At 46.9% G+C, this 24,519-nt stretch overlaps 2 protein-coding genes across 3 annotated transcripts in view; both read right to left on the reverse strand.

The window, feature by feature from the left end:
- The window catches only part of Pnldc1 (PARN like, ribonuclease domain containing 1), an 18,340-nt gene extending 1,126 nt beyond the window's left edge, over nt 1-17,214 (reverse strand). Inside the window, exons 1-18 of the mRNA XM_028772754.1 lie at nt 17,136-17,214; nt 16,763-16,820; nt 16,383-16,456; nt 14,200-14,239; nt 13,496-13,619; nt 13,241-13,329; nt 11,051-11,151; nt 8,352-8,428; nt 8,022-8,165; nt 6,987-7,056; nt 5,490-5,575; nt 4,356-4,411; nt 2,747-2,811; nt 2,295-2,348; nt 2,111-2,153; nt 943-1,039; nt 502-677; nt 300-398 (exon numbers count right to left, since the gene is read on the reverse strand). Coding sequence (XP_028628587.1) covers nt 300-398; nt 502-677; nt 943-1,039; nt 2,111-2,153; nt 2,295-2,348; nt 2,747-2,811; nt 4,356-4,411; nt 5,490-5,575; nt 6,987-7,056; nt 8,022-8,165; nt 8,352-8,428; nt 11,051-11,151; nt 13,241-13,329; nt 13,496-13,619; nt 14,200-14,239; nt 16,383-16,456; nt 16,763-16,820; nt 17,136-17,211 — 1,529 coding nt within the window. The 5' untranslated portion in view covers nt 17,212-17,214. The remainder of the gene's footprint in view (nt 1-299; nt 399-501; nt 678-942; nt 1,040-2,110; nt 2,154-2,294; nt 2,349-2,746; nt 2,812-4,355; nt 4,412-5,489; nt 5,576-6,986; nt 7,057-8,021; nt 8,166-8,351; nt 8,429-11,050; nt 11,152-13,240; nt 13,330-13,495; nt 13,620-14,199; nt 14,240-16,382; nt 16,457-16,762; nt 16,821-17,135) is intronic.
- Nucleotides 17,215-19,380: 2,166 nt separating this feature from the next.
- On the reverse strand, nt 19,381-24,142 carry Mrpl18 (mitochondrial ribosomal protein L18). Of its 2 annotated transcripts, XM_028772744.1 has the most exons (5): nt 23,999-24,133; nt 23,550-23,736; nt 21,771-22,002; nt 21,324-21,393; nt 19,381-19,787 (listed from the first exon to the last, which is right to left on the reverse strand). In XM_028772744.1, the coding sequence occupies exons 1-4, from the start codon at nt 24,048-24,050 to the stop codon at nt 21,328-21,330; spliced, it is 537 nt and encodes a 178-aa protein (XP_028628577.1). In that variant the 5' UTR covers nt 24,051-24,133; the 3' UTR covers nt 19,381-19,787; nt 21,324-21,327. The 2 variants fall into 2 exon arrangements, with proteins under 2 accessions (XP_028628577.1, XP_028628576.1); XM_028772743.1 differs by lacking the exon at nt 21,324-21,393 and having other exon boundaries at nt 23,999-24,142.
- Nucleotides 24,143-24,519: the final 377 nt, after the last annotated feature.

Raw genomic sequence — 24,519 nt, forward strand, 5'->3', positions numbered from 1 at the left:
CACACACACACACACACACACACACACACACACACACACACACACACACACAGAGGTCTGGCTCACTCCTTACTTCTCTGACTCTCACTGAGGCTTCCATCATCTCCTCTGAACTGTATCCTGACCCCAGGTCTCTCTCCACCCCAGCCCTAGTTCAGTGATAGAGCCCAACACTCCAGTGGGATGTTATTCTGGATACCTGTCAACAACGGCTTGACAACTCAGCAGCTAACGAGCTGGCCAGAACCAGACCAAATGGGACCCCAGCAGGCAGAAGAGCTTTCTGCCAGGTCACTCACTGTAACAGGCAGGTGATGTTAGGGGAATGTCTCCAGTACCGGTACAGGGAGACCTGAAGGGTTGGGTGGCTCCTGTACTCCTTCAAGACACTGCGGGCACTGCCAAAAGAAGTTTGCTCAGATCAGCAAGCAACGTGGCCACAGCCACTAAAGGCAAAGGGGCAGCAAGGATAAAGAGGCAGGCTTGGAGCGGGGTACCTACTCCTTGAACTTATTGGTCAGGAGAAGGAACTGGCTTCGAGTGAACCGCCTGACATCGAACTTGCAGAGATTCTGGAACTCACGGTAGACCTGGTGCTCGCTCACCCCAGGCCACCTCTTGACAGTGAGGATGAGTACAGGAGGGCGGATACTGGGGTAATCTGGGCCAGAAAAATTCTAGAAAAACAAAACCAAGAGAGAAATTCTCCATACTTCTGATAGTTCGCACAATTTGAAAATGCTGGAAGAGTCTAGAAGAGGCTGTGTTTGGGGCTGGGAGCAGGGAGGAGAAAGGAGTGTCATGGGGTGTGAACCCCCTCCTCAGTGCTCACTGCGTCCTGCGTCATCATCAAAACCCTGTAGCTGCACATCCCAGGGAGCACTGGGCAGCTGCCCACCCCAGGCCTGAGCAAGCTGAGAGCGCAGAACGAGACATACTCACAATTTTCGGAACCCCGGCTCGGATGAGGTTCACTTGGTTCACGTAAGGCGCCAGCACATCGAGGTACTGGGGGAAGCCAGGCTCAGAGACAGCATCACTGTGTATGGACAGAGAAAAACCCTGAAGCACTCAGGCACATAGGTTTTTATGCAGGTCCTCAGCTATAGCTAAGGTTCTGCTGGGAAAACGGGGACGGGAGCTGCCTCGGGGGCTTCTTCTTTCTACCCCTCCCATTTGGGGGCTCATTTTGGTGGGCTTCCCCCACACATACAAGCAGAGTTTGCACCAAGAACTTCTGGTATCTGCTGACCAGCACTGGCAGCAAGCTTAGAGAGTGAGAGGCCCCTGTCTGAAAGAAGCCCCACTTTATAACCTCTGCGGTGACATCACCTTGATACCAATGCCAACCCCCACCACCTCTACTGCCGGCTGCACCCTAAATGTAGATCTCAGAAGCAGCACCGGCCAAGGTGCCAGGTGGGCCTAGACAGCCATGAGCTGTCCATCAGGGGCCATGCGTTTATGATCCGATTTGGGCTTCTGTGTCCTCACCACTGTCCACCCTGCGGCCTTTATGAACCCCTGGTGATGTGTCTTTCATTTGAACACTTTATCCTCTCCCTTCACTGTAGCCTCTGAGAGCTATAAGAATACGCGTAACCCATACGGCTACAGCACTGAGCCGGGAAGTTCTCTATGAGGAATTAGGACTCTAGTCCAGGACTGGAGAGATGGCTCAGCAGTTAAGAGAACTAACTGCTCTGCCAGAGGTCCTGAGTTCAATTCCCAGCAACCACATGGTGGCTCACAACCATCTGTAATGGGATCCAATGCCCTCTTCTGATGTGTCTGAAGATAGCTGCAGTATACTCATATACATAAAATAAATAAATACATCTTTAAAAAAAAAGGACTCTAGTCCAACCCTGCTGTGTGCATTCCCTTATGCACACCAATCTCCACATTGCCAAGACATTGCAGGACCCAGGCAGGAGGCAGCACGGCAGCAAAGGGCTCTGTAGAGCAGACTGCTTCCTTCAACACTGTGCTGGCTGTTGGGGAGACACCACATACTACATATCCCTTCTCTTTGGTGGTCCAGTGACCCAGAGGTCCTGGTTTCTAACAAAACCTGAGGACTTGGAAGGATGAAAGGAAGGACACTCACCCATGCACCCTCTGTAGGAGCAAGTGAGCCACTTTCAAAAGAACTAGAAGAAAACACAAGAGATGGAACTGATCTCAGACCTGTGAAAAAGTGCCAACTCAACTCTGTGTGCTACCCAACAGGAACCAAACAAGACCCAGTCCACTTCAACAGAGCAGGAGGCCCTTTGAAAGGAACACGTTACCTGACCCACAGAGGAAAGCGTCATAGGCTGCTTCGTGAGGGCACTTGGTCTCAGCTGAAGTGGTTTTCCAAAAGAGACAAATGACCGGTCGGTAATTAGAACCAAGGTGAAGAGGAAACCTGTCTTCCCATCCCATCCTATTCAACAACCGTGGCAAGTATGGCACACACTGTGTACCCATCTCCCTGCTATAAACATTTCTCATTCTGGTCCTGGCCATGTGGAGATGGCAGACTATACCCCACACACTGAGAGAAGGCAGGTTCCTGTGCCCAGAACAGTTCTCTGGCTTCGCATATCTGTAAGGCAGAGTTGTGGGGAACAAAACAAGTCATGCCAGAAAGGAATCCCAACCCAGGTCTACAGCCTGCTGCCTGGGGAACCAGAGTGGAGAACCCTCAGCCCCAGGCCACTTGGCCATCTATGTCATGGGCCAGAGCTCAGGGACATACCGTATTTTTTACACTCTCTTGCGTGAATAATCACTGGTCCAGAATTCTTAGTGGGATTCAAGTTACTATTAGAAAAACAGAAGGGGGATAAAGATCAACTCACTAAAAGTAACTCCTCCTTCTTGTCCCCAAGCTCCCTAAGCTAGAGAGAAACATGCTCAGCACATCCTTTTTTAAAAGACGAAGATCTAAGCATGGACTGACGGGATCTTGACAAGACCACAGACCATGAGGCTCTGGGTTTGATCCCTGATTCTTCAAACGAAGGAAAACAACAGAAGACAAGAGGCCAGCCAGCTATAAACGAGAGCTGCACAGAAGCAGTGTGGGGCAACACAAGCAGTGCAGCAGTAAAGGCCCGCGAAGGAAAGGCGATGGGCGAGAGGAGGGCTCAGGAGGGGCGACTCTAAGACATAATATCAGAGATGAGGAGAGAAACAGACACGGACACCAACCAGCCCGCCCACCAGGAAAAAGAAACCCAGAGCACGCCAAAGGAGGAGAACCCCCCCCCCACCCCCTGTTCCTAATGCTGCATGTGGAACATCTGCCGGGTAAAAGCACTGGTACCCTGAGTAACTGTCAAAGGGGGAGAAACCCAACAGCAGTGGGCACGGGTGAAAGGGAGTCTGCGAAGGGGAGACTGGGTAACTTGTCTCTGGGGAATAGGTATGCTACCACACCAGCTTTAGGCACCCCACCAAAAGCTTCCCACCAGTGAGAGATTCTGACTCTTTTATTCCACAGCCCGATTACACACGTTTCCCACAGGTCCCTGAGAAAACTCCAGGGTTACCATGGGAGCCGGGGAGAGGGTCAGAAAGTGAGTAGCTTGGTTTTGAGTTTTAGATGGTGACAGTAGAGAGGTGATGGCTTGGGTCCCTAGGAAAGGGACAAGTAGGTGAAGTCTAAGAGAAGGGAGGAAGCAAGGAGAGGGTGGTGAGCAGTAGAGAGCAGCCCCGCTGGCCTCAGACAAGGAGGGCATGTGGGATACAGTTTAGCTGTTCAAGTGTTTGCCTAGCATGTTCAAAGCCACAGGTTCTTCCCCCAGCACCCCCGTAAAACTGAGCAAACTAGCACATGCCTATAATCTCAGCATCTGGAAGAGAGACAGAAGGATCAGAAGTTCAGGTCACTCCTGTCTACATGGTGAGTTCGAGGCCAGCCTAAGACACCTGAGATTCTGCCTCAAAAGAAACCAGTAAGAAAGGTGATTGTGTTTGCTGGTGACAGGAGAGTCAATGAGGATGACAGAACTTGTAAAATGCTCAAGAAGACAGGCAGCAGGCTCAGACCTTGGCCTCTGACCTCTGGGTTGTGTTTTTTTTTGTTTTTTTTTTTTTTCCAGAAGTGGGGCCAAGAATGCTGTTTGAGGCAGGGACAGAGGCATGAGGAACTGGGCGAAGGACATTAAGTCCAAGCAGCTGTGTCCCTAGGGAACAGTACCACAAAACTATCATTTTGTTATCCAATGAAAAGCATGCCAATTACATACAAACACATCAAAACCGGAGGCCTGGAATAAGTTAGAGCCAGACAGAGGTCTCAGAGGCCCCATGTGGCCTGGGCAGCTGAGGCTGCAGCCTTGCTCCGGAAACACCTTCCTCACCTGTTCAGCACGTCATACACTTCCGAGAGGTTGGAGACTCGTGGGAAACGCAGTTCCTGCAATCATGAAGAACGGAGCACTGTGCTTGGGGTCACCATCTGCTGCAGGCCTCGCCAAGGGTCACTACACGGACCTGGCAAATGCTGGCCTTGACACCATCCCAGGGTCAGGAGAGCAGGACTCTGGGGGCATCACAGAAGACGTCCCAGTGACCCTGGCTAGAGGCCAGTGCCAGCCACAAACTTACACCTTGTTTAGAGAAGTGTGTAAACACAGGAATCTAAGACACGGGACTGAGTTGAGCTCTATCTGCAGGATATCTGGCAATCTGGGGATCAGAAGGCCTTGGGGTAGCATCAGGATTACAAAGATGGAACAGGGGAAGATCAAATACTCAGGGCCTCTCTGGGCAGAAATGCTCTGAGGAACCCCTTCTGAGTTCTGCTACCCCTCCTCGAATAGCCCACTGTAAGCCATTAACCCAAGGCTTTAGAACACTGATGGATTCCCCTTGCTCTATTACTCTGCTTAACCCCTAAAAGCATTTGAAGTAACTGAATGCTCCCCTTTTCTACGTGTGGGTGACGTGGGCTACAGAACAGTCACCTGAGGAGATTTTGGAGTATCACCTGGCTCCACCCTAGACCACACATGAGGCCGACACAGTGGAGCTAGGATCAGTTTACAACCTCCCCTGAGATTCTAACTCTGTCAGGGAACCCATGACTTCAGCACTTGACAAAAATGGGGTTTCCTCCAGACTTTACGAGGGGCCCCTCACCCTTTAGGATGATACTCTCTAGACATCCCTCATAGGTTTATAAAGTATGTAGTAAGCTCTGAAATAGACTGTTTGGACCATGCATGAGGGTGTACACCTTTAGTCCTAGGATGTGGAAGGCTGAGGCAGGGAGCTGTCATGAATGAGTTCAAGGTCAGTGTAGATTACCTAGCAAGACCATCTTAAAAACCGAAACAAAATGTCCACAAAATTATTGCTCTGTTGTCCAATGAAAAGTACACTATTTCCTACAAATACATCATAACTGGGGGCTTGGAATATGTGAAAAGCCATTGAAAAGTGTCACAAGTATGAACTCAACACCCCCTACCCCAGAGCAAGTCACTCCTTACCTTCCAGATGTCCTTTGTCACATTCTTAGTGTCGATGAGGACAGGAAACAGGCTGTGGATGTTCTGCTTAAACTGATCGTAGCTTTCTGAGGGGGAAGGTTCAAACAGGACACATGAATTTGTAGGTTAGTGGGAACACACGGGGCTACCCTCTAGCCTGGCTTGCCGCCACCACAGCACTCATGAGTAAAGCGGAGAGAACAAGACATGAACTAAAGTATTTCTAGTCCTCATGGAGGACTTTGGCTCTCCAGCCACACGGCCACTACCACTTTCTATGGTAAAGGTTATGTGGTTTTCCACCAAACTCAAGGCCCAGCCTACTGCCATCATCAGCTAACACAACCCCAGGAGCTCGGGATAGACATGCATAGTTATAATCGGCCACACAGAGAACAGTCCAAGACAAATCAACTGAATACTTTATAATTAAGTAAAGCACCCTGGTAAGAAAGGGGTTTTTAATAGACTCCAAATAGGTTATACCCTGTGGAGTTATACTGCATCCAGATACTAAAGTATACAACACACAAAATCTCACCACACACTCCAAGCAAAAATCCCCAGGATTCTCTACCACATTCCATGCCCTGTCCCAATGGAACCTCTGCCAGGTCCTCTCCCTGGGGTCCTTGCGCCCAGCTCACGGTGGACTGTGACCGAGCTGTGGACTTGTGAAAAGTCCCGACCCCCTCCCAGCTGCCCGCTGCTCACATCTCCCACGGGCCCGCATGCATTCTGTGGCTGCAGCATCTCACCATCTCCACAGCCCCCAGGGCCACAAGGACCCCATCAGCTGCAGGAACTGCCCCATCTGCCGCACTTGGCCTCTTCCACTGCATGGTTTTTCTGTCTGCTCAGGCTTTCTGTGTGCATCTTATTCAGCTGCCTCTAGTTCTTCCAATATGCTCAAAAGTAGCCGTTCTGTCTAGTCATATTTTTGCAGAACTCCGTCCCGGAGCTTCCTGTCCCTTCCTGTGCGTGCCACATCTTGTGAACCCCCTTACACCTGCCACCAAGCTGAGGTCGCTACTGACATCTCGCCTCACAGCTAAGTAGAGAAGGCAAAGGCACCAGCTGGAGATCACACACACACACACCCTGAGGGATAAACACTACCCACAACGCTATACTGCCATTTGTCCAAGCACAAACTCAGGTGTGGAAAAGGAGCACAGCCACAAGACAGGTGGTCACTGAAACATCTAGACATCTGTTAGGTCTGTAATGACATGAGAGGGAAAAGCTAACCTTAAGATTAAATACACGGTCTACACAAGTATGTAAAGACTCAAAAGAGAAAAGCCAAAGTGTTTAACAATGAACGGTGGGTACTTTCTTTTATACATTTGTGACCTTACCCAAGGACACACCATGACAAGCACAGGAAGAGGGTATGTAATCAGATTCACCCTCTCTGAGGAAGCTCCCTGGTCTCTACCTAGGTGGTACAGATACAGACCTGAAACTAGAAGGAGAGCCCAGCTTCACCCATACCTGGAAGAGGTCGGAAGAACTTCTCATGGAGATGCAGTAGGTCCATCATCATGTTATGTCCTACCAAGGGCTGCTTGGAGTAAAGCAACAGGGGAGAGAAAGCAAAGTCTAAAAATCAGGTCTGACTCTTGGTCTAGAGCAGGTTTTTGTTTTTGGTTCTTCAATAAAGAATATAGCTTTAGATCATGTGGTAACCTGGCTTCAGTGTCTTTTGGCTCCCACTTAAGGTAATGGGACTTCAGGGATGGGAGGAGGGAAAGAAACCGGGAAAGGGAGGAGAAAAATGGAGAGAGGGGAGAGCAGGCAGGCAGACAGGCAGGCAGACAGACAGATAGGCAGAGGAGGGGAAGGGTGGGGAGAGGAGGGGAGGGGGGGGGAGGGGAGGGGGGGGGAGGGGAGGGAAGGGGAGGGAAGGGGAGATCAGAGACTCTGAGGCAAGGTCCACACTGGGAATCTATGAGGCAGACACAATTTCTCTAAGCAGTTTTAGATAGTTGCTGTTAAAATTCCCATTCTGCTGCAAGGATCAGACACAGGAGAATCTCGTGCACTGTCTTTCCTCAAGCTAACCAACCAGAGAAAAAGCAAGAGTAGGCCCACGAAGCCAGAAGGAATTTACCAAAGACACAGAGTCACCTTAGAAATTTACTAATCATTTCTTTTATGTTATATGAGTGATTGGGCTGCACGTACGTCTATATATCGTGTATGCCTGGTGTCCACGGAGGCCAGAAGAGGGAGTCAGACCCACTGGAGGTACAGATGGCTGTGAGAGGCTCTGTGAGAGGCTGGGGATCAAACCTGGGTCCTCCGCAACAGTGACAAGTGCTCTTAACCACTGAGCCATCTCTCCAGTCCCCAAGATCACTTTTTTTTTTAATTTACTTATTTTTTTTAGTATATCTTTAATCACTTCCTGGCCTTTTGAATAAGGTCAAATGAAGACAGATAACTTTATTGGCGGAGAAGCCTTCAGAATCTACTGCTATAAATACAAACGATGATGGAAAAAACAAGAAAAGAGATGTTCCCTACCTTCTGGGCTTTCACCAGCATCTGAAAAAAGACAGAGAAGCCTCTTGCAGAGAGAAGAATCTGCTCCTTCCAACAGCTGATTTGGTCACAAGAGGCGTGCTCAAGGTACCAACGATGTGGCTGGCTTACCTTCTTCACAATCACCTGCAGCGAAGAGAGGCAAATGCGCTCTGAGTGGGCGCCTGGCAACACAGCGGGAAAGCAAGCATCTGCCTCTTTACCCCAGAGAGAAGCAGAAGCCTTTCAGAGGCCAGATTCTGCTAAGGGGGTGGGGGGGGGAGAAGGAAGGAGATGAAGCTGTTAAGGACACACACCTAGGCAAGGACTCACCCCCTCCTCTTTCAGCACTGTCCAGATGTTGGGGAGGGCCTGCCTCAGCACCAGTTGGACCTCAAAGGCTTGGAACCCTGCAACAAGGAAGCACAAGGCATACACAGGACCTGAACACTACCAAACTTCCCTTCCCCATGGGAGAAGCCTGAAAGGAATAAACGTTTTGAGCCTGTGACTGGTGGGCTGTACCAGAAGTCTGCTTCCAGGGCACCCGAGCCTACGTCCATGTGTGCTTATTGGGATATTCTAGGACAACATCCTCAAAGGTCTGGATCTCAAGAATGTTCTTCAGTTAGGGACACTCATATGGCTGTTTCTGTAGTTTGCAGCTGACGATATTAACCGTGTTAGAAAATAATACTAATTACAACTTAGAGAAGGCACTTCAATAGTTAAAAAAAAAAAAAGTGAAAAATAACATTTAAGAAAAAACTGATTTCTCAAACAAAAATATTTAGTAAATTGGGTGTGGTGGTGCATGCCTTTGCTCCTAGCACTCTGGAGCAAAGGCGACCAGATCTATCTGAGTCTGAGGCCAGCCTGGTCTATATAAAAAGTTCCAGGCCAGCCAAGACTACACAGTAAGACCTGTCTAAAGAAATGAAATGAAATAGAGAGGTGGCAAGTCAGCTCAGGGGTTAAGAGCACTTGCTGCTCTTGCAGAACCTGGGTTCTGCTCCCAGCACCCACATGGTAGCTCACAAGCATCCAAAACACCAACTTCAGGAGAGACAGTGCCCTCTTCTGACCCCCAAGGGTATAGACCAGGCTGGCCTGGAGCTTACAGAGATCAGCCTGACTCTGCCTCCAGAAAGTACTGGGACTAAAGGCATGCGCCACCAGGCTGTTGGCTGCGTATGGTCTTTGTATGCCGTGTAACATTCACTCCAGTAATCCTTTGTGAGCTGGCTGTTACTTAGGAACTTTGTCACTAGAACTTCCATCACTAAGAAGTTATACCTCCAGATACTCCCACGGCTCGCTATGCCAGCACCAACAGAAAGCATTCCTACACATGGCCTCTGACCTCATCAGAAAAGTCTCTGCTGTGGGGCTGTCAAGCTTATGGCAACAGATCCAGGTTTCTGTTTTGAGACAGTTTCTCATAGCTCAGGCTGGCCTCAAACTCACCACAGAGATGAGGATGATCTTAACTCCTGATGTTCCCGCTTCTGCATCCCACGTGTGGCGGGAGCCCGTCACATCTGATTTCATAAAGTGCTGGGGATTGAACCCAGGGCCTCATGCATGCTGGGCAGGTATTCTACCCACTGTGCTATAGTCCCAGGCCTCTACACACCTATTTTTTATTGAAAGCTTAAAGTTACAGCTAGCAAACACTGAGTCTTAAGGTGACTGGCTTTTCCATTTGAGGAAAATGATTTCAGACACCCAGGTCTAAATAATCTCAGCTCAGTTATTTCAAGTAAAAGTTTTATTCCATTAAAATAAGAGGCTGGAGAGGTTGCTCAGTGGTTAAGAGCACTGACTGCTCTTCCAGAGGTTCTGGGTTCAATTCCCAGCACGTGGCCCATGACCATCTGTAATGGGATCCGATGTCCTCTTCTGGCATGCAGGTGTACATAGATAGAGCACTCATATATTAAATAAAAAGTTAAGAGTCCATTAAAATAAGAAAAGATGCTGGAGAGACGGCTCAGTGGTTAAGAGCCCTTGCTGCTCTTCCAGAGCATCTGTGTTTGATTCTAAGCATGGTGACTTACAACCATCTGTAACTTCAGTTCCAGGGGATCCAATGTCCTCTTCTGCCAACCTTGTGTACCAGGCATGAACGTGGTACACATATGTAAATACAGGAGGAACACTCATACACATAAAATATTAAGTAAATACTAAAAAGAGTTTTTTTCAGCAGAAACAGCAGCTGGGGCTGGAGATACACTTAGTTAGAATGCCCTGACTGTGATCTCCAATGTGTCCACACAGGCACTCAGCTGAACCAGGTCTCAGTGGAAAATGCCACCCAGGTGCCCGTCCCCAACACACTCTACTGTGACCCACTGAAGCAATGCTGTCTGCACACTTATTGTTCCCCACCTAGGTTGACATATAGAATTTAAGTAAGAGATGACCAAAAGCTGAGGCTTCATAAAACTAAGAACACTACTTCTCACCAGGGAGGTTCTCATGTAAAACTTCCTTCTGGAGCCTGAGCTGCCAGCTGGGAAGAGTATGGTGACTGCCAGCCGAGGCTGAGCCTGCCATAGTTTGTGCCATGGGGCAGGCAGGCTGTACCTTCATCTCTACTGTGCCAGGACAAATGGCACAAACAAAAACAAACAAAAAAACATTAACAAGTCACAGCTGAGCAACACTTTGGAGACAGCTTTGACTTCATAGACTCATTGGCGAAGGGTTCACAGGCCGGGCTCTGGGCATTGCTACACTAGGGCATGGATTCCCCCAAGTCAGAAAAACAGGCATGAGGGATGGAAAGGATTGGTTTATGAGTGAGTCTACCCGTGACACTCAGTGCAGGTTAAAAAGCCTCTGAGACTTGGGAATTCAGGTCAGTTCTTTCACCCCAAGGATAAGCTACCTACTAAGCAAAGGCCTCAGACTCAGTCATGAGTAGGACATTTGGGATCAGGACTCACAAGAAAGAGAGTTTGTTCCCCACCTTCTGGTGCATTGCCATAACACACCCGTGCTCCCAGGCCTCCTGCCCTGCCTACCAGAGATGCCAGGCAGAGTCATCTGACCACCTTCCTCAGCCAGGTCCAGCCACTGGGTCACCTTATCAATCACCACCTTGATTTGATCTTTATCCAGAGAGCTGAAAATGGACACAGGAAAGCAGAGACATTGGCAGAGGTCATACCAGACTCCTAAGACCATCTTAAGACTGACACGTGTCTGGAACCTGTGTTTCCACGCTGTGACTTTATAGTGAAGACCAGCGGCATCAATGAAAACGGCCACTGTTCTCCATGTCTTTTCATGCAAGAGGAAGGTAAACTCTTGTTCTTCAGACGTCCATAGGAACACAAGTCTGCTTTGCTGGGGTGGATGGGAGAAGAGCCAGGAGCTCTAGCCAGTGAACACCACTGTCAGGACTGGCTGCCTGTGGCTCCCAAGGGATTTGCACTGAACTTACTGGAAACACGAGGAAAAAAAGACAAGCACATGGATGAACTCTCTGCTCCTCTGTCAGAAATCTAAGCTCTCTCTCCAAATAACAAGAGATCAAAAATTCAGACTGTTCCCCTATGTTTTCACTCTTGAACTTTAAAGACCATTTAATTAGAGTTCGAGAGGAAAAACAACAGGGCAGGCGAGCTCTAAAAGCTGTGACTGGCAGCTGCGGGAGGCAAAAAGGAGGAGGAGGCCGGCCAGCCATGCCTTTTGAGCTAGGGTTCAAGAAATCAAGCAGATTCAGCAATGGAGGTCAGTGGGTAGCTTGGAGGGAGGGGAGAGGCTGTAGAAAAAGAGTTAGAAAGTCCAGAAGGTCGAGGCAAGCATGCGAAAGGAAGGGAAAGTTACCCACTTTGAGCCTCAACTCAGAAAAGCAGGCAGGCTTAGTGGTAAGGTTCTTTTAGTGACTTCCTGCTTTTCCTTTCAAAAACAAAACAAAAAAAATCTACATTTTTGTATGAATATCAATACCAAATACAAAAAGGGAAGGAAAAAAACCCAAAACACCAAAATATGCAAGATTCCCCAGACCGTATGAAAACCACATTTTGGAATCAAAACTAATTGGTTTTTTTTTTTTTTTTTTTTTTAATGTAACCTGATGAAGGTAAAAAAATCTCAAGCCTCAAAAAGCCCAAATAATTCAAAACTGGCAACTGGCTGGATCCAGGCTGCCACCTCCCTGTGGTCACTGTGGACTTTACTGCAAACAAGTGGGAGACCACAAGGTCTGGCCTGCCAAAGGAAAGGAAGCAACCTTGCCCCAGGACAGAGAAAAGCCTCCTGCTGAGCCCGACACTCTAGGCTCCACACAGACACCCTGGTGGCTTAGCTCCCTCTGCACCTCACACAGGTAGCTTGTAAATCCCACAGACCCAATGCCTCTTTCTATGAGTACCAAATTTCAGAGTTAACTTCTTAGCCAGGCAGTGGTGGTACACGCCTCTAATCCCAGCACCCAGGAAGCAGAGGCAGTCAGATCTCTGAGTTCGAAGCCAGCCTTGGTCTACAGAGTGAGTTCTGGAATAGCCACAGTACACAGGGAAACCCTGTCTTTAACCCTCCTCACCCCACCCCCAAAGTTAATTCCTTTTTTCCCTTCTGGTTTTCTTTTTAGAGATGAAGGTCCTCCTATGTTGCTCAGGCTTGCCTGGAACTCACAATCGTAACACCTCACTCTCCTGGGTGATGGATTACCAGTGTGTGCCCCTGTGCTGTATATAAGGGGGAGGGGAGGTTGCGTGCTGGGGGTGGGGCAGAGAACAAACCGTCCTTTCTAAGTGTTCTCTACCACTTTGTGAGACAGAATTTCTATTTCTCAATGGCCTGAATCTCACCAAGTCTGCTAGGCTGGCAGCCAGCAAGCCCCAAGGATTCACCTCTCTCTACCTTCCCGGGGCTGGGACTATAATTTAAAAAAAAAATTATATGTATATATACATATATATATATACACACACACAATCAAACTGGAGGTTGTTGACAGCAAGCATTTTATCAACTGAGCTTCACCTCCCAAACCATGTATTTTCATTTTCAAGATTAAAATACTGTTCACACGAGAGTTGAAAGAAGATGTGGAAAGTGTTCTCTCCTCTCAAGAGAGTACAGGTGGCCAATGCCACCTCAGCTAAGCATGGATGGTTGGATAAGCCAGCCTCCCCATCCACAGGGGAGGCCGGAAATCTAGCAGTTAGGGGACCAGAGGCACTTGGGAGGACAGATGCTACCTTCGGATTCTCCAGTTCCCTCTCAGGATACTGTGCTTGATTTTTTTCTCCTGTTCTTCATTCATGTATGGGATTCCGTTTTTGAGGAACTGGAGACAGGAACAGGACAAGGCGATTAGTAAGAGCCATCGTGAGGGCCAGGCGGCAAAGTGAAGGGGACACTTTGGCCTTGTATAGGCGAGGGAGAAGGGAGGGTAAATGGCAGTGGGTTTAGAGTACCCCTCCACAACCACAGCCGCCTCATCAGGTGCGTACCTTGTTATAGTCGAAGCCATATTGATTCAGAAACTGTACACTAGATGCCTGGAAAGAGAATTCTGAGTCCAGGATCCCAAATGTTGTAGGGAAGAGAAAGAAATTGCAGGAGTGTGCTACATACCTATAAAGCAGAGATAGCGAGGAGAAACCCTCAAACAAGGACAGAACAGACAGGCAAGCCAGCCTGGCTCACACAGCAGGCCCCATGTGGGCTTGCCTTTCAGTTAAGTATCTAAATGGTTTCTGAATACTCAAAGTATTTTAAACACTGTCTAGAGGCCAAAGAAAACAGGGAGTAATACTACCCTTGGGGAGCAAAGTCTAAAGCAGAAGTAGGCCCATGACCCACCCAAATATTCACCCCAAGCAGCAGGTCACAAACACACACACACACAGCTCAGTCCCTTGACTACTGGTGCCTGAGAGCTACCAGGCAGTTTAAACATCTCTCCAGATGTCAGCACTCCTCACTACTTTCCCAAGATGCATGAGAACCAGCAACAGAAAATGAGAACCCGAAGGACACTTCAGACACAAGGCAGGAGAGGCCCCACAGAAAAGGCGCTACTTCCAATCTTGAGAGCACAGTGTGTATGTGGAAGTCAGAAGACAGTGTCCAGAACAAAGTGATTCAGACAACCAAAGTGAAGCCGCCAAACACTAACGGGAAAAGCTGTGCATACCACAGTCGACATACATACTTGTTTGACTCTCCTTCGATACTGGAAAATGCAGACAATCCTAGAACAACAATAGTAGACAAAATGAACACAGAGGCAAAGCCACCAGAGGTCAGCCAAAGACCAGACAGTCCCCATCAGGCTTTGCACCCACAGACATAGTGGGAGCTGCAGAACAGGGGCACATCCTTACTGCAAAACAGACCACAGCATGAGGTGTACCACACCATGGCTTGTGCCGAAATTACCAAAAAACGTACTCGTGGCCAGTTTCCCACGCACAGAAGTGACAAATCAATATTTTCATAGCTTCAAAATGAGCCAAGAGTCAGACTCAATGGCATACACCTGTAATCCTGGCACTTGGGAGGAGGAGGCAGGAGGATCAGAAGCTGAAGAGTTTGGCTGTATTCTTTCTTGAGAGGCTAAGGCAGGAAGAATTATGAGTTTGAGGCCATTCTGTGTTTCTGTGTGAAATTCTGTCTTAGAAAAACTAAAAAAAAAAAATCAGGGCCAGCAAGATGGCACAGTGAATAAAGGCAATTATTGCATAAGCCTGATGGCCTGAGTTTCATCCTCGAGGCTGAGGTAAAGGTGAAAGAACGGAGTGTACCCACCGAGTTACCTTCTGACCTCCACACGTGCCCCACAATCAGACCTCATAAATAATGAATAAATTAAAAAATTTAAAAACTTGAAACCAACAATGAAAAAGAGCCAAACTGACCACTTTAAAATCTCTGTGTTGAAACCCTGTCTCGAAAAAAAACAAAAAAATAAAAAATAAAATAAAATCTCTGTGTTACTATTTTAAATAAGCCACTCAAAGTGGAAAACTTCCAAAGTGGTGGAGAGCAAAAGAACTTAACCAAGAGTGATTTCTTGTACTTCTCAAATAGATCTTGCAAGACAAAAAAAAAAAAAAAAGCAGCTAAACACAAGAAGAAAGGAGAAGCAGACACAGGTGTACACATACATAAGTGTTCATGTCCAGAGAAAGCAAGAATCAGTAAAATCTGGCCCATACTCTGTTTACATAATTAATTTTACTGAAAAAGTCAGGACCCCCCTTACAAAGGCCAGCCTCGTAAAGAAATCACATTACCTGCAAATACTATCTAGCATGTATACTATCTAGTCCTTCACATAAACTTGTAGACCCCAGTATTAAAAATCAGAATCAAATTAGAATTTTTTTTAAGACTATCAGGTTGGGTTAATTCCCAGGGGTTTTGCATATGAATATCCATTCACTGTTGCTGGTGTCAGTCTCTGAGAACACTGTGGATGATTTAACCCTACAGCTGTATCCGCCAATGCTTTAACGCACATTCTCCAACTCAGTCTCACTGATGGAGAGATCCCAGATGCTCAAAAGTGCACTAGTGTGTAAATATGGAGGTCGTCAGTAACGAAAACACATTTCACTGTAAACAAATGGTTACTACATATACCTTACTTAGGACACTAACTCCTAATCTGTACTTCGTAATTTTATGGAATTGTGAAAAAGACCAGGTCTGCATGCTAACACAGCCTTCTAAACTCCATTAAATGAAAAAAACTGTAAAACACGTGTACAATCTCTTGTACGTTTTCTTTTAAAAATCACACATGCTGGGGTTAGTAAGATGTCTCAGTGGTGGTCAGGGATCTGTGTGACTAACATCCATCAGTAACTCCAGTTACAGGGGATGTGACATCCTCCTCTGACCTCTGTGGGCATTGCAGGCATGTGGTGCATACATACATGCAGGCAAAACACTAAAGACATACAATAAATCTTTAAAAGATCTCCTAATCACCTACACTTATAGACAAAACATATGGTTTTGATCAAATGATAGAATAGGTTTAACAGTGACTGTTCCTGGCATTGGTCTGTTTAGGCTGTGAAATAAAATGCTGGTAAACTCCTGCTTGGTCAAAAGCCATCACTTATCACGTGGTAAATGCTCAGGTGATATACACACGTACACAAAGCTACCACCTTTCACACTGTCAATGCCCCAGGTGGTATACACACAGGCACACGTTCGTGCACACACACACACACACACACACACGACTTAAAATAGAACAAGCATACAAAATGATACAAAATGTCTTTGAAAATGTCAAAAGCTGGTTTTAACCACAGGAAACCCAGACAGTAAAACACCTTCCAGAACGATCCATAACAAAGATCTGAACATCAGACTCACCAATCTGGCAGATTGTAAACTGCTGAACACTTTGACGGGTCTTCAGATACCACTCAGATGGCAAGTCAAAAAGACTGTGAAGAAAAAGGCATCTCACTGCATAGGCAAGGGGATGAGAAGCAGGTACCAGGCACCTATTACAGGTGCCTGCAATCAGGGACCTATTATCCCTGTTACCACAATTAGAGAACCTATCAACATTTGGTCAACAAAAGCCACATCTCTCAGCAGGTGGCTGTTGAGAGAAGTCTCAAGCCACCATAAAAATATCCTCCCAGTAAACACCAAAACAAAACAGAAACCAGCCAACAGGAGCCTGTTCAGCAACAATGCTTGTCTGGCAGGGTCTAAGGAGACACCGGTGAAGTAAAAGACAGTACCTGATCTGTTGGGGCCGAGACAAGTTTGAACGCAGACCTGTGAACTCTATGTCCAGACCTACGGGGGCACAAAACAGACAAAAAGTCTTCAGGCACAGAGCAAGCCACCACCTTTCACACGGTAATTGCTCAAGGTGGTAGGCAAATATACACAATAATGGAAAATGAACAGGGTGTGTGGTCCCAGACAGGGCTGTCCGGAGCTGCGGGTTTGATTGCTTCAGCCCTCCTGCCCGAGTGGGAAAGGAAGCCTCCTCTCCTTCCTAGGGTCACTCTCTGAGCGCCTCTGGCCTGGAGACCCATACCGTACACACACACTACACACCAGTTCCCAGGGTGTCCCTCACAGACCCTGCAACCCCGGGTACCTTACCCACGAAGTCCGCACCCGCGACAAGCTCCTGCAGGAGTGGAAGGCTCTGTTCAAATTCGTCGGCGCCCACGTCCATAGCCGCTAGTCCCAGGGCGCGCCGGATGCGGCCACGTGCTGCCCACGCGTTTCCGCTGCGCAGGACCTTAAAGCTCGTGCACGCCTCACACCAAGACCAGAGCCTGGTTGCTGGGAGTTTCGGTGCCGGTGCCCACAGCCTTGATCTTAAAACTTGCTTGGAAAGTGGAGGCTGTTGCCTTCAAGAACTGCTAGCTGTGCTTGAAAGCATCGTTGGTACCGGGGATCAGCTAGTATGGTCTTTAGTCTATAGAAATAAATGCCTGCCTACAGTACCAGTGGCTAGTCTCCACGCTCATGGTCCATGGTCTGATACACCCTTGCAATTCTAGACTCAGTCTCCTAGAGACCTGGGCTCCTAAATGAGATGCTTCAATCCATACTTAACGTGAGGGGGGTGGGGGGAATAGATATATCTTTGTCTCCAGTTGGGTATTTATTGATTAGAGAGTGACTCTTAAACTACTGAATGCTGAATGCCTCGGAATCAATGCTTTAGGAAAACTGACCCATCATGCTTGTCATTTTTCTAAAATAATGAGTTCTTTTTTTTTTAGGTTTTTTGAGACAGGGTTTCTCTGTAGCCCTGGCTGTCCTGGAACTCACTCTGTAGACCAGGCTGGCCTCGAACTCAGAAATCTGTCTGCCTCTGCCTCCCAAGTGCTGGGATTAAAGGTGTGCGCCACCACTGCCAGGCTATGAATTCTCGACTAATATATTTCACCTAAGTAAACCTATTAATTGAGGTACACAGTATTCGGAAACCACTTTGTAAGGAGCAGGCCCTTAAACAGGACCAACTCCATTTTGTAATAGGAAACTTGTAAGACATGTCTGGACATGTCTGGTACTTGTAAAGGCAAGTCTGGAAATGAAGCTGTGCTGAGAGTGGTTATCTGCCATGTACGTCAAGAGTAACTCCAAATTCAGCATAAAAGGAGCCCGTCCAGAGCTCTTCATCACATTTGTAGCCATGACTGGCTAACGTGATCCTCCGAACCAAGCCTCCTCAGCACCCGGTCATCAAAGAGTTAACCGAGAGACCTACACCTTCAACTTCGTGGTCGAGCTCCGCCTCCAGCTTCGTGGTCAAGCACCCTTCGAGGTCAAATTAGCAATTCAACTATCTGGAAGCCACAGCCTGACCCCGCCTTCAAGGGCTGGAACCTGTAACCCAACACCATCAGAAGGACTCAGGTTGTATAATCCATAAATGAATGATGTGCTTATTGCTATGTTTATTTCTTTGATAATTAACAACTTATTATGTGTGTTAATTGTGTATATTGTTAGAGGCAACCTATAGGAAATGTGACAATATCTTGTTGCAGCAATAACCTTAGCATTTGCGTTTGTGTTTGCTTGCTGTGTATTATCATTAAAGAAGTAACTGAATTCCACAAACTCTCTGTCTCTTGGGGTACTCTCTTCCCTCTCGAGGAGCTGATGATCTCACAGTCAAATCCAGTATAGGATCCCTGAGCAGGACCTGGCGCTCCTCTCCCCGCGGGGGATTCAAACCCCTTGCTGGTAATAGATGAGTCCCTGCTCAAGACAGGCTTGAAGCCACTTTACCTGTCTTTTTCATATTTTAGCAACTTTCAGAGCTGTGTCCTGATCTCCCCAAGCTCCAGCCTAAGCCATCTTGCATGAAAATTTAACACATACTTGTTTTATGTATATTTTTCTGGCATGTGTGTGTACATGTTCACAGTACCCTGTAGAGGCCAGACATGGGTGTTGGGTTTCCCAGAACTGTAGCACTGGCTGTGAGCTGCTATCTGGGTCATGAATACCTAACCCATGTGCTCCCCGAGAGCAGTGGGTGCTCCTGACCACATTAAGCCATGGCCCCAGCCCCTTGTAACATGACTACCTATAAAGCATTTTCTACAGCCACATTGGAATTCTCACTTAAAGGCTAAGTGACCACTCACTACCCATCATTCCCACCTCCCATTGGCCGCTCCCCACACTCATTTCGTCTCTTAAGATTTGCCTGAAATCACTAGGGGGTGAGTGCAGGAAGGCTAGAAGGCATTTGTGGTGTATCTCCACATACTATTTCTGAGTTTACAATTGCACTGACATTAAAAACAAAACAAACCCAGTCCACATACTGGGCAAAACTATAGCCACAGGGTGTTTACAGACAGCAATACAGTAAGGGTTCAGTTTGTTATAAATGCTTTAATTCGTTTTCCAAATAGTGACTACTTTCCTTAAATACATCTCACGTCCAAGAATGGAGACAAATTAAGCCCATGTTCAAAGCATGAAACCACACAAGCATACATACAAGTGGAAAGAAGCTAACTTTAAGTTTTCACTATTGCATTATTGCTATGAAGCTTTCAGTCTGGTTCTCCTTCCAAATGCTTCTTTCTCCTTCCTTCCTTCCTTCCTTTCTCTCTTTCTTTCTTTTTTTAATGAAGATGCTTTCTTTTGGTGGCTGTAGATGGTAGTTTTACATTTATACTTCCAACAACAATTAATGCTTCTATTTCATTCATAGATTCTCCGAGGCTCCCGAAGCATCACACCACTTTCTGTCATGGCATTTTGTAAACGTTTTATCTTGTTTGGAGATCAGGGAGAGGAAAAAAAAAAAGAAAGAAAGAAAGAAAACACTGTTAGCAACCAGAAAAAATCCTTAGAACTGGTTTGTTTTCCAAGAGACAAAGAAACCACTGACTTCATCTTGTTGACCTCCCAGGGTATATTTGTGTTCTCTAAGTGACTTTAAGAACATAGATGTTGCCGGGCAGTGGTGGCTAGCCTGGTCTACAGAGTGAGTTCGAGGACAGCCAGGGCTGCACAGAGAAACCCTGTCTCAAAAAACAAAAAACAAAAACAAAAAACAAAAACAAAAAACAAAAAAAAGAACATAGATGTTGGAGTAAAGGTGCAGAAACTGGGAAGTGGCCATCAATGACTGGTACAGCAGAGACCCACACCTTGAGAGGAAACCCAACCCTGACACCACCTGGAGGGCCCGGAACCAGAGGCTAGATAGACCCGAGACCTAGGATACAACCAAACAGGGCCGGCAATAAATAAATAAATAAATAAATCAACAAAATGAATCCTAATAATACTCTACTATATTCAGACAAGAGCCTAGCGTAGTTGCCATCAGAGGTTTCATCCAACAACTGATGGAGGCAGATGTAGAGACCCACAGCCAAACATTAGGTAGAGCTTGGGGAATCCTGCAGAAAAGGGGGTGGGGAAAGACTGACTGTAGGGACCAGAGAAATAAAGGACCCAAGAAAACCCACAGAATCAACTATCCTGGGCTCAGAGGAGCTCACAGAGACTGAACTGACATCAAGGAACCTACATAGAACTGACTAGGCCCTCAGCACTGTTATGGTCGTATAGCTTGGTCCTCTTGTGGGACTCCTGACAGTGAGAGCAAGGCTGTCTCTCTGTTGCCTGCTTTTGGAACCCTTTTCCTCCTACTACTGGGTTGCCTCATCCAGCCTTAGTAAGAGGGGAGGTGCCTAGTCTTACTGCAAATTGATATGCCAATGCTTGGTTGATATCCCTGGGAGGCCTGCCTTTTTCTGAGGAGAAATAAAAGAGGAATGGATAAGGGGGTAGGGTTGGGCTGAGAGGAGAGGAGAGAGGGGAAACTGCCATCATGTAATATATGAAATAAAAAAAAATAAGATATATAAGAAAAAGGAGGGAGATATCAGGGACCAACATATTCAACTATAAGATGCCAGTATCACAACAGGAAGAGCAGTGCTCACATCCGAGACAACAGGGTCTCAGTCACCCAGCGATACTGACTTGCAGTAACGACTGACCTCAGTTTGTACAGAGAATGAGAACATAAGCTCCTATGGACAACTGCAAAAACCAAATGTCACAGGAATCACACAGAATACTCTCAGAAAATACTGTAAGCATACCTAACATCAAGAACTAACCAAAGCCCTCTGCTGTCTCTGTGTGTTGCTAGAGATTGCACACGCAAGGCAGCGCTCTCAGAGCTGCGTCCCAACTCTGGACCTATGACGGAAGGAACATAGCCTCCAGCATGCTTTACCAGTGACTTACAGTTCTGGCCTTCCCACTTAAAATTCTGAGATAAGGGCTTACAAAGTTACTCAGGCAAGCCTTGAACTTGAGATTCTTCCAAGTCAACCTCTTGACAGCTGGAATCATAGACCTGTGTGACCATAAAACAACTGTTTTTTTTTTTTCTTGAAACAGGGTCTCACTATATATCCCCGACTAGATGAAACTTGCTTGGTAGACCAGGTTGGCCCTAAACTCAAGAAGTCTGCTTCTGCTTCTACTACACCACACCAAATTTGTGTTTCTTTTCTGTTTTCTTTTTTTTTTTGTTTCTTGAGACAGGGTTTCTTTGTATAGCCCTGACATTCCTGGAACTCGCTCTGTAGACCAAGCTGACCTTGACCGTGGAGATCTCCCTCTGAGACCAAGCTGGCCTCTGGGACCTCCTGAATACTGGAATTAAAGGCATGTACCACCACTCCTAGCCAAATGTTTACCTTTTAAGTAAATACATAAAAATAAAAATACCGAGTCCGAGGACGCCTCCCACGGTGTGGGCTGGTAGACCATGAAGTTGATTCCTGCTTCTAAGCACCGCTGTGCCAGCACTCTCCCCACGCTCTCACAAGCCACCACATTTCTGGTACTATAAAGGTGTTTCTTAATAGCCCACTCACGAGTGGTTGCTGAAACCACAACCTGGCCGTTAAGATGCTCAACAAATGCTTCTACATGATGCTGAGTCTTTACAACTCGCAACCTAAATGGGGAGAAAAGAGAATAAATCGTAAAAACAATCTATTTACCAAAGTTAAATTACTTAAGGTGAAAAAAAGCCTACATGTTCGTCAAGAATTCAGTGAGTACACTGTTAAAACAGTTCAGTGGGTAAAGGTGCTTCCTACCAAGGCCAACAAACTGCATTCAATCCCCAGGACTTAAAAGGTGGGACATGATGTAAGTGTATGTGGTATATGCATGAACCTGTGAGCGTATGCGCATACCAATAAATTGAAAAAACATAAACAAAAGCAGAAAAATCCCACTCTAACGACAATACTCACCAAGATAGCCACAGATAACACTGAGTACAGTAATAATCTAAGGCCGGGGCTCCAAGGTTACATTACAAACATGTGAAAACTAGCTCTGGCATTGACTTGTCATGTCTCCCTCAGTTTCAATTCCTCTATCTCTTTAAAGTGGAGAGAACTGCTACACCTGCTTCATAACATAGTTTAAATAGTTGAATTTAAAAAAGCAACAACACTGGGGGTTGGAGAGATGGCTCAGTGGTTAAGAGCACTGACTGCTCTTCCAGAGGTCCTGAGTTCTATTCCCTGAAACCACATGGTGGTTCACAACCATCTGTAATGGGATCTGATGCCCTCTTCTGGTGTGTCTGAAGACAGCTGCAGTGTACTCATATGCATAAAATAAATAAATCTAAAACAAAAAAAACAAAAAAACTCGCACAAACATTCAAGGCAACTAGCATAACTGCTGGTTAAAACAAAGTTTTCAGTTAATAGCTGTCTTGGGGCTGGGGAGTACAGTTTAGAGGCAGAACACTTGCTTTGTGTGCTAAAGGTCCTGGTCTAACCCATGCAGTTCTCCCAAAATAAAACTTAACACTTACTTTCATGTGTCTGAGTATTTTGGGGGAACTTATGTCTCTGCACCCCCAAGGTCAGAAGAGGGTGTCAGATCCTTGGGAACTGGAATCAAAGACAGTTGTGAGCCGCCTGGGTCCTCAGGGAGCTCGGTAAGTGCTTTAAACTGAATACAAATTTTTTAAACGTATCTTGTTTCTATTAACAGACTTCAACTTTTATTCCCCACCTTAAAAAAATCATTATGGCTCAAACTTTATTCTCTATCGTTTACCCTAACGTGTAAGCTAATAACTAATGCTACTTACCACTCTATTCTCGTAACATTTTACTCACGTCTTTAGGTACTGAACTCAAGGTACACAGGCCTGTCAGTTCCTCAATCCCAGCCTTCTATCCTCTGCTAGAACGTCCTTCACGGTAAATGATTCACGGTTTTCTGTCCTTTAGATCTCAGCTTTTTGACATGTCACCTTCAGAGGGGCATCAGTACACAGTCTCTTAATCTTATTACCTTTTAAGTTTTCTTCAGAACAACTATTAGTTGCTTGCTCCAAGGTCGTTTCCTACTCATATGTCATCTTCCTGACACAACCTGAGGCTTATCTGGCAGGGTCAGTTAGGGACTGATGAAACTGACGCGTAAGGTGCTATGCACAGCTTTGTCAGTCGGTCATAAGCCGACTTTAATTACCTGTGCCAGAACTCACGGCTGGGCCACACTGTAGCCCAGCCCCGTTCTTTCCGGGCTACACCTAAGAGCTCCAGATTCCGAGGGTTTCTGTTGGTGAACTCTGGAGCCACCGCTTCGTTTTCCTTAGTCTCCACGTCTGGCTGCACCGCCGGGGTGGAACTGGTGGAGAGGGCTGCGAACCCACACTCTAGGAAATGCAAACGATCACATGCATCTTTTAAAATGACTACTACAGGCACGGGAAGGGGATGCTCTTACCATTCCCATCGCAAGGCCCAGAAGCGGGAGAAATGGCTGTCTGACCACAGGTTAGCACTACAGACCCATAGCATTCTACTGTCAACCCGATTCGGGAGGTGCATTCCACATCAGGGACAAAATCAGATTTGCAAATGTACGTGTACTGTGTACAAAGAGCGCAGGGAAGGAGGTGGGGCGAGATTAGTTACCCAGGTTCCTGCAAACTGACAGACATTTCCAGAACCGCGGCTGAAGCGCCATCTCTGACGCGACGTGGGCAAAGCTTCACAGTGCTCTGCCTTCCTTGCTCACGGCCGTCTCGGTGAATAACCACTCGCAGCCATGTTAACTGTGGGAAAAGCTACAGGAGCGGGCTGTACCTCAGTGGCTCCAGGACCCGGAACTAATAAGCTCCCTAGTGCTGAGTGGCCGAGTGAGCGATCGGTATCTCTGGTCTACCAATCACCGCAGACGTTGAGGTGGGAGGCGGGACACGCTAGCCGTGGCCAAGATCCTGACTTCCGTTTTCCACTTTCGCGCCTTTCTTCCACAGTTTCTAACTGATCAGAAAGTCAGAGACCCAGCTCCTGGCTGCCCCCTACTTCCGGCGTTTTCTTTTTCTTCTTTTTTCTTTTCTTTTCCTTTTTCTTTTCTTTTTTTTGGGGGGGGGGGGTCGGCCCCTCTACACACCTCTTTCCCACCATCCCTTGCGGTTGTTGGAGCGCGGAGA

This window comes from Grammomys surdaster, unplaced genomic scaffold (assembly GCF_004785775.1).
Source record: "Grammomys surdaster isolate TR1022 unplaced genomic scaffold, NIH_TR_1.0 218, whole genome shotgun sequence".
Lineage (NCBI taxonomy): Eukaryota > Metazoa > Chordata > Mammalia > Rodentia > Muridae > Grammomys > Grammomys surdaster.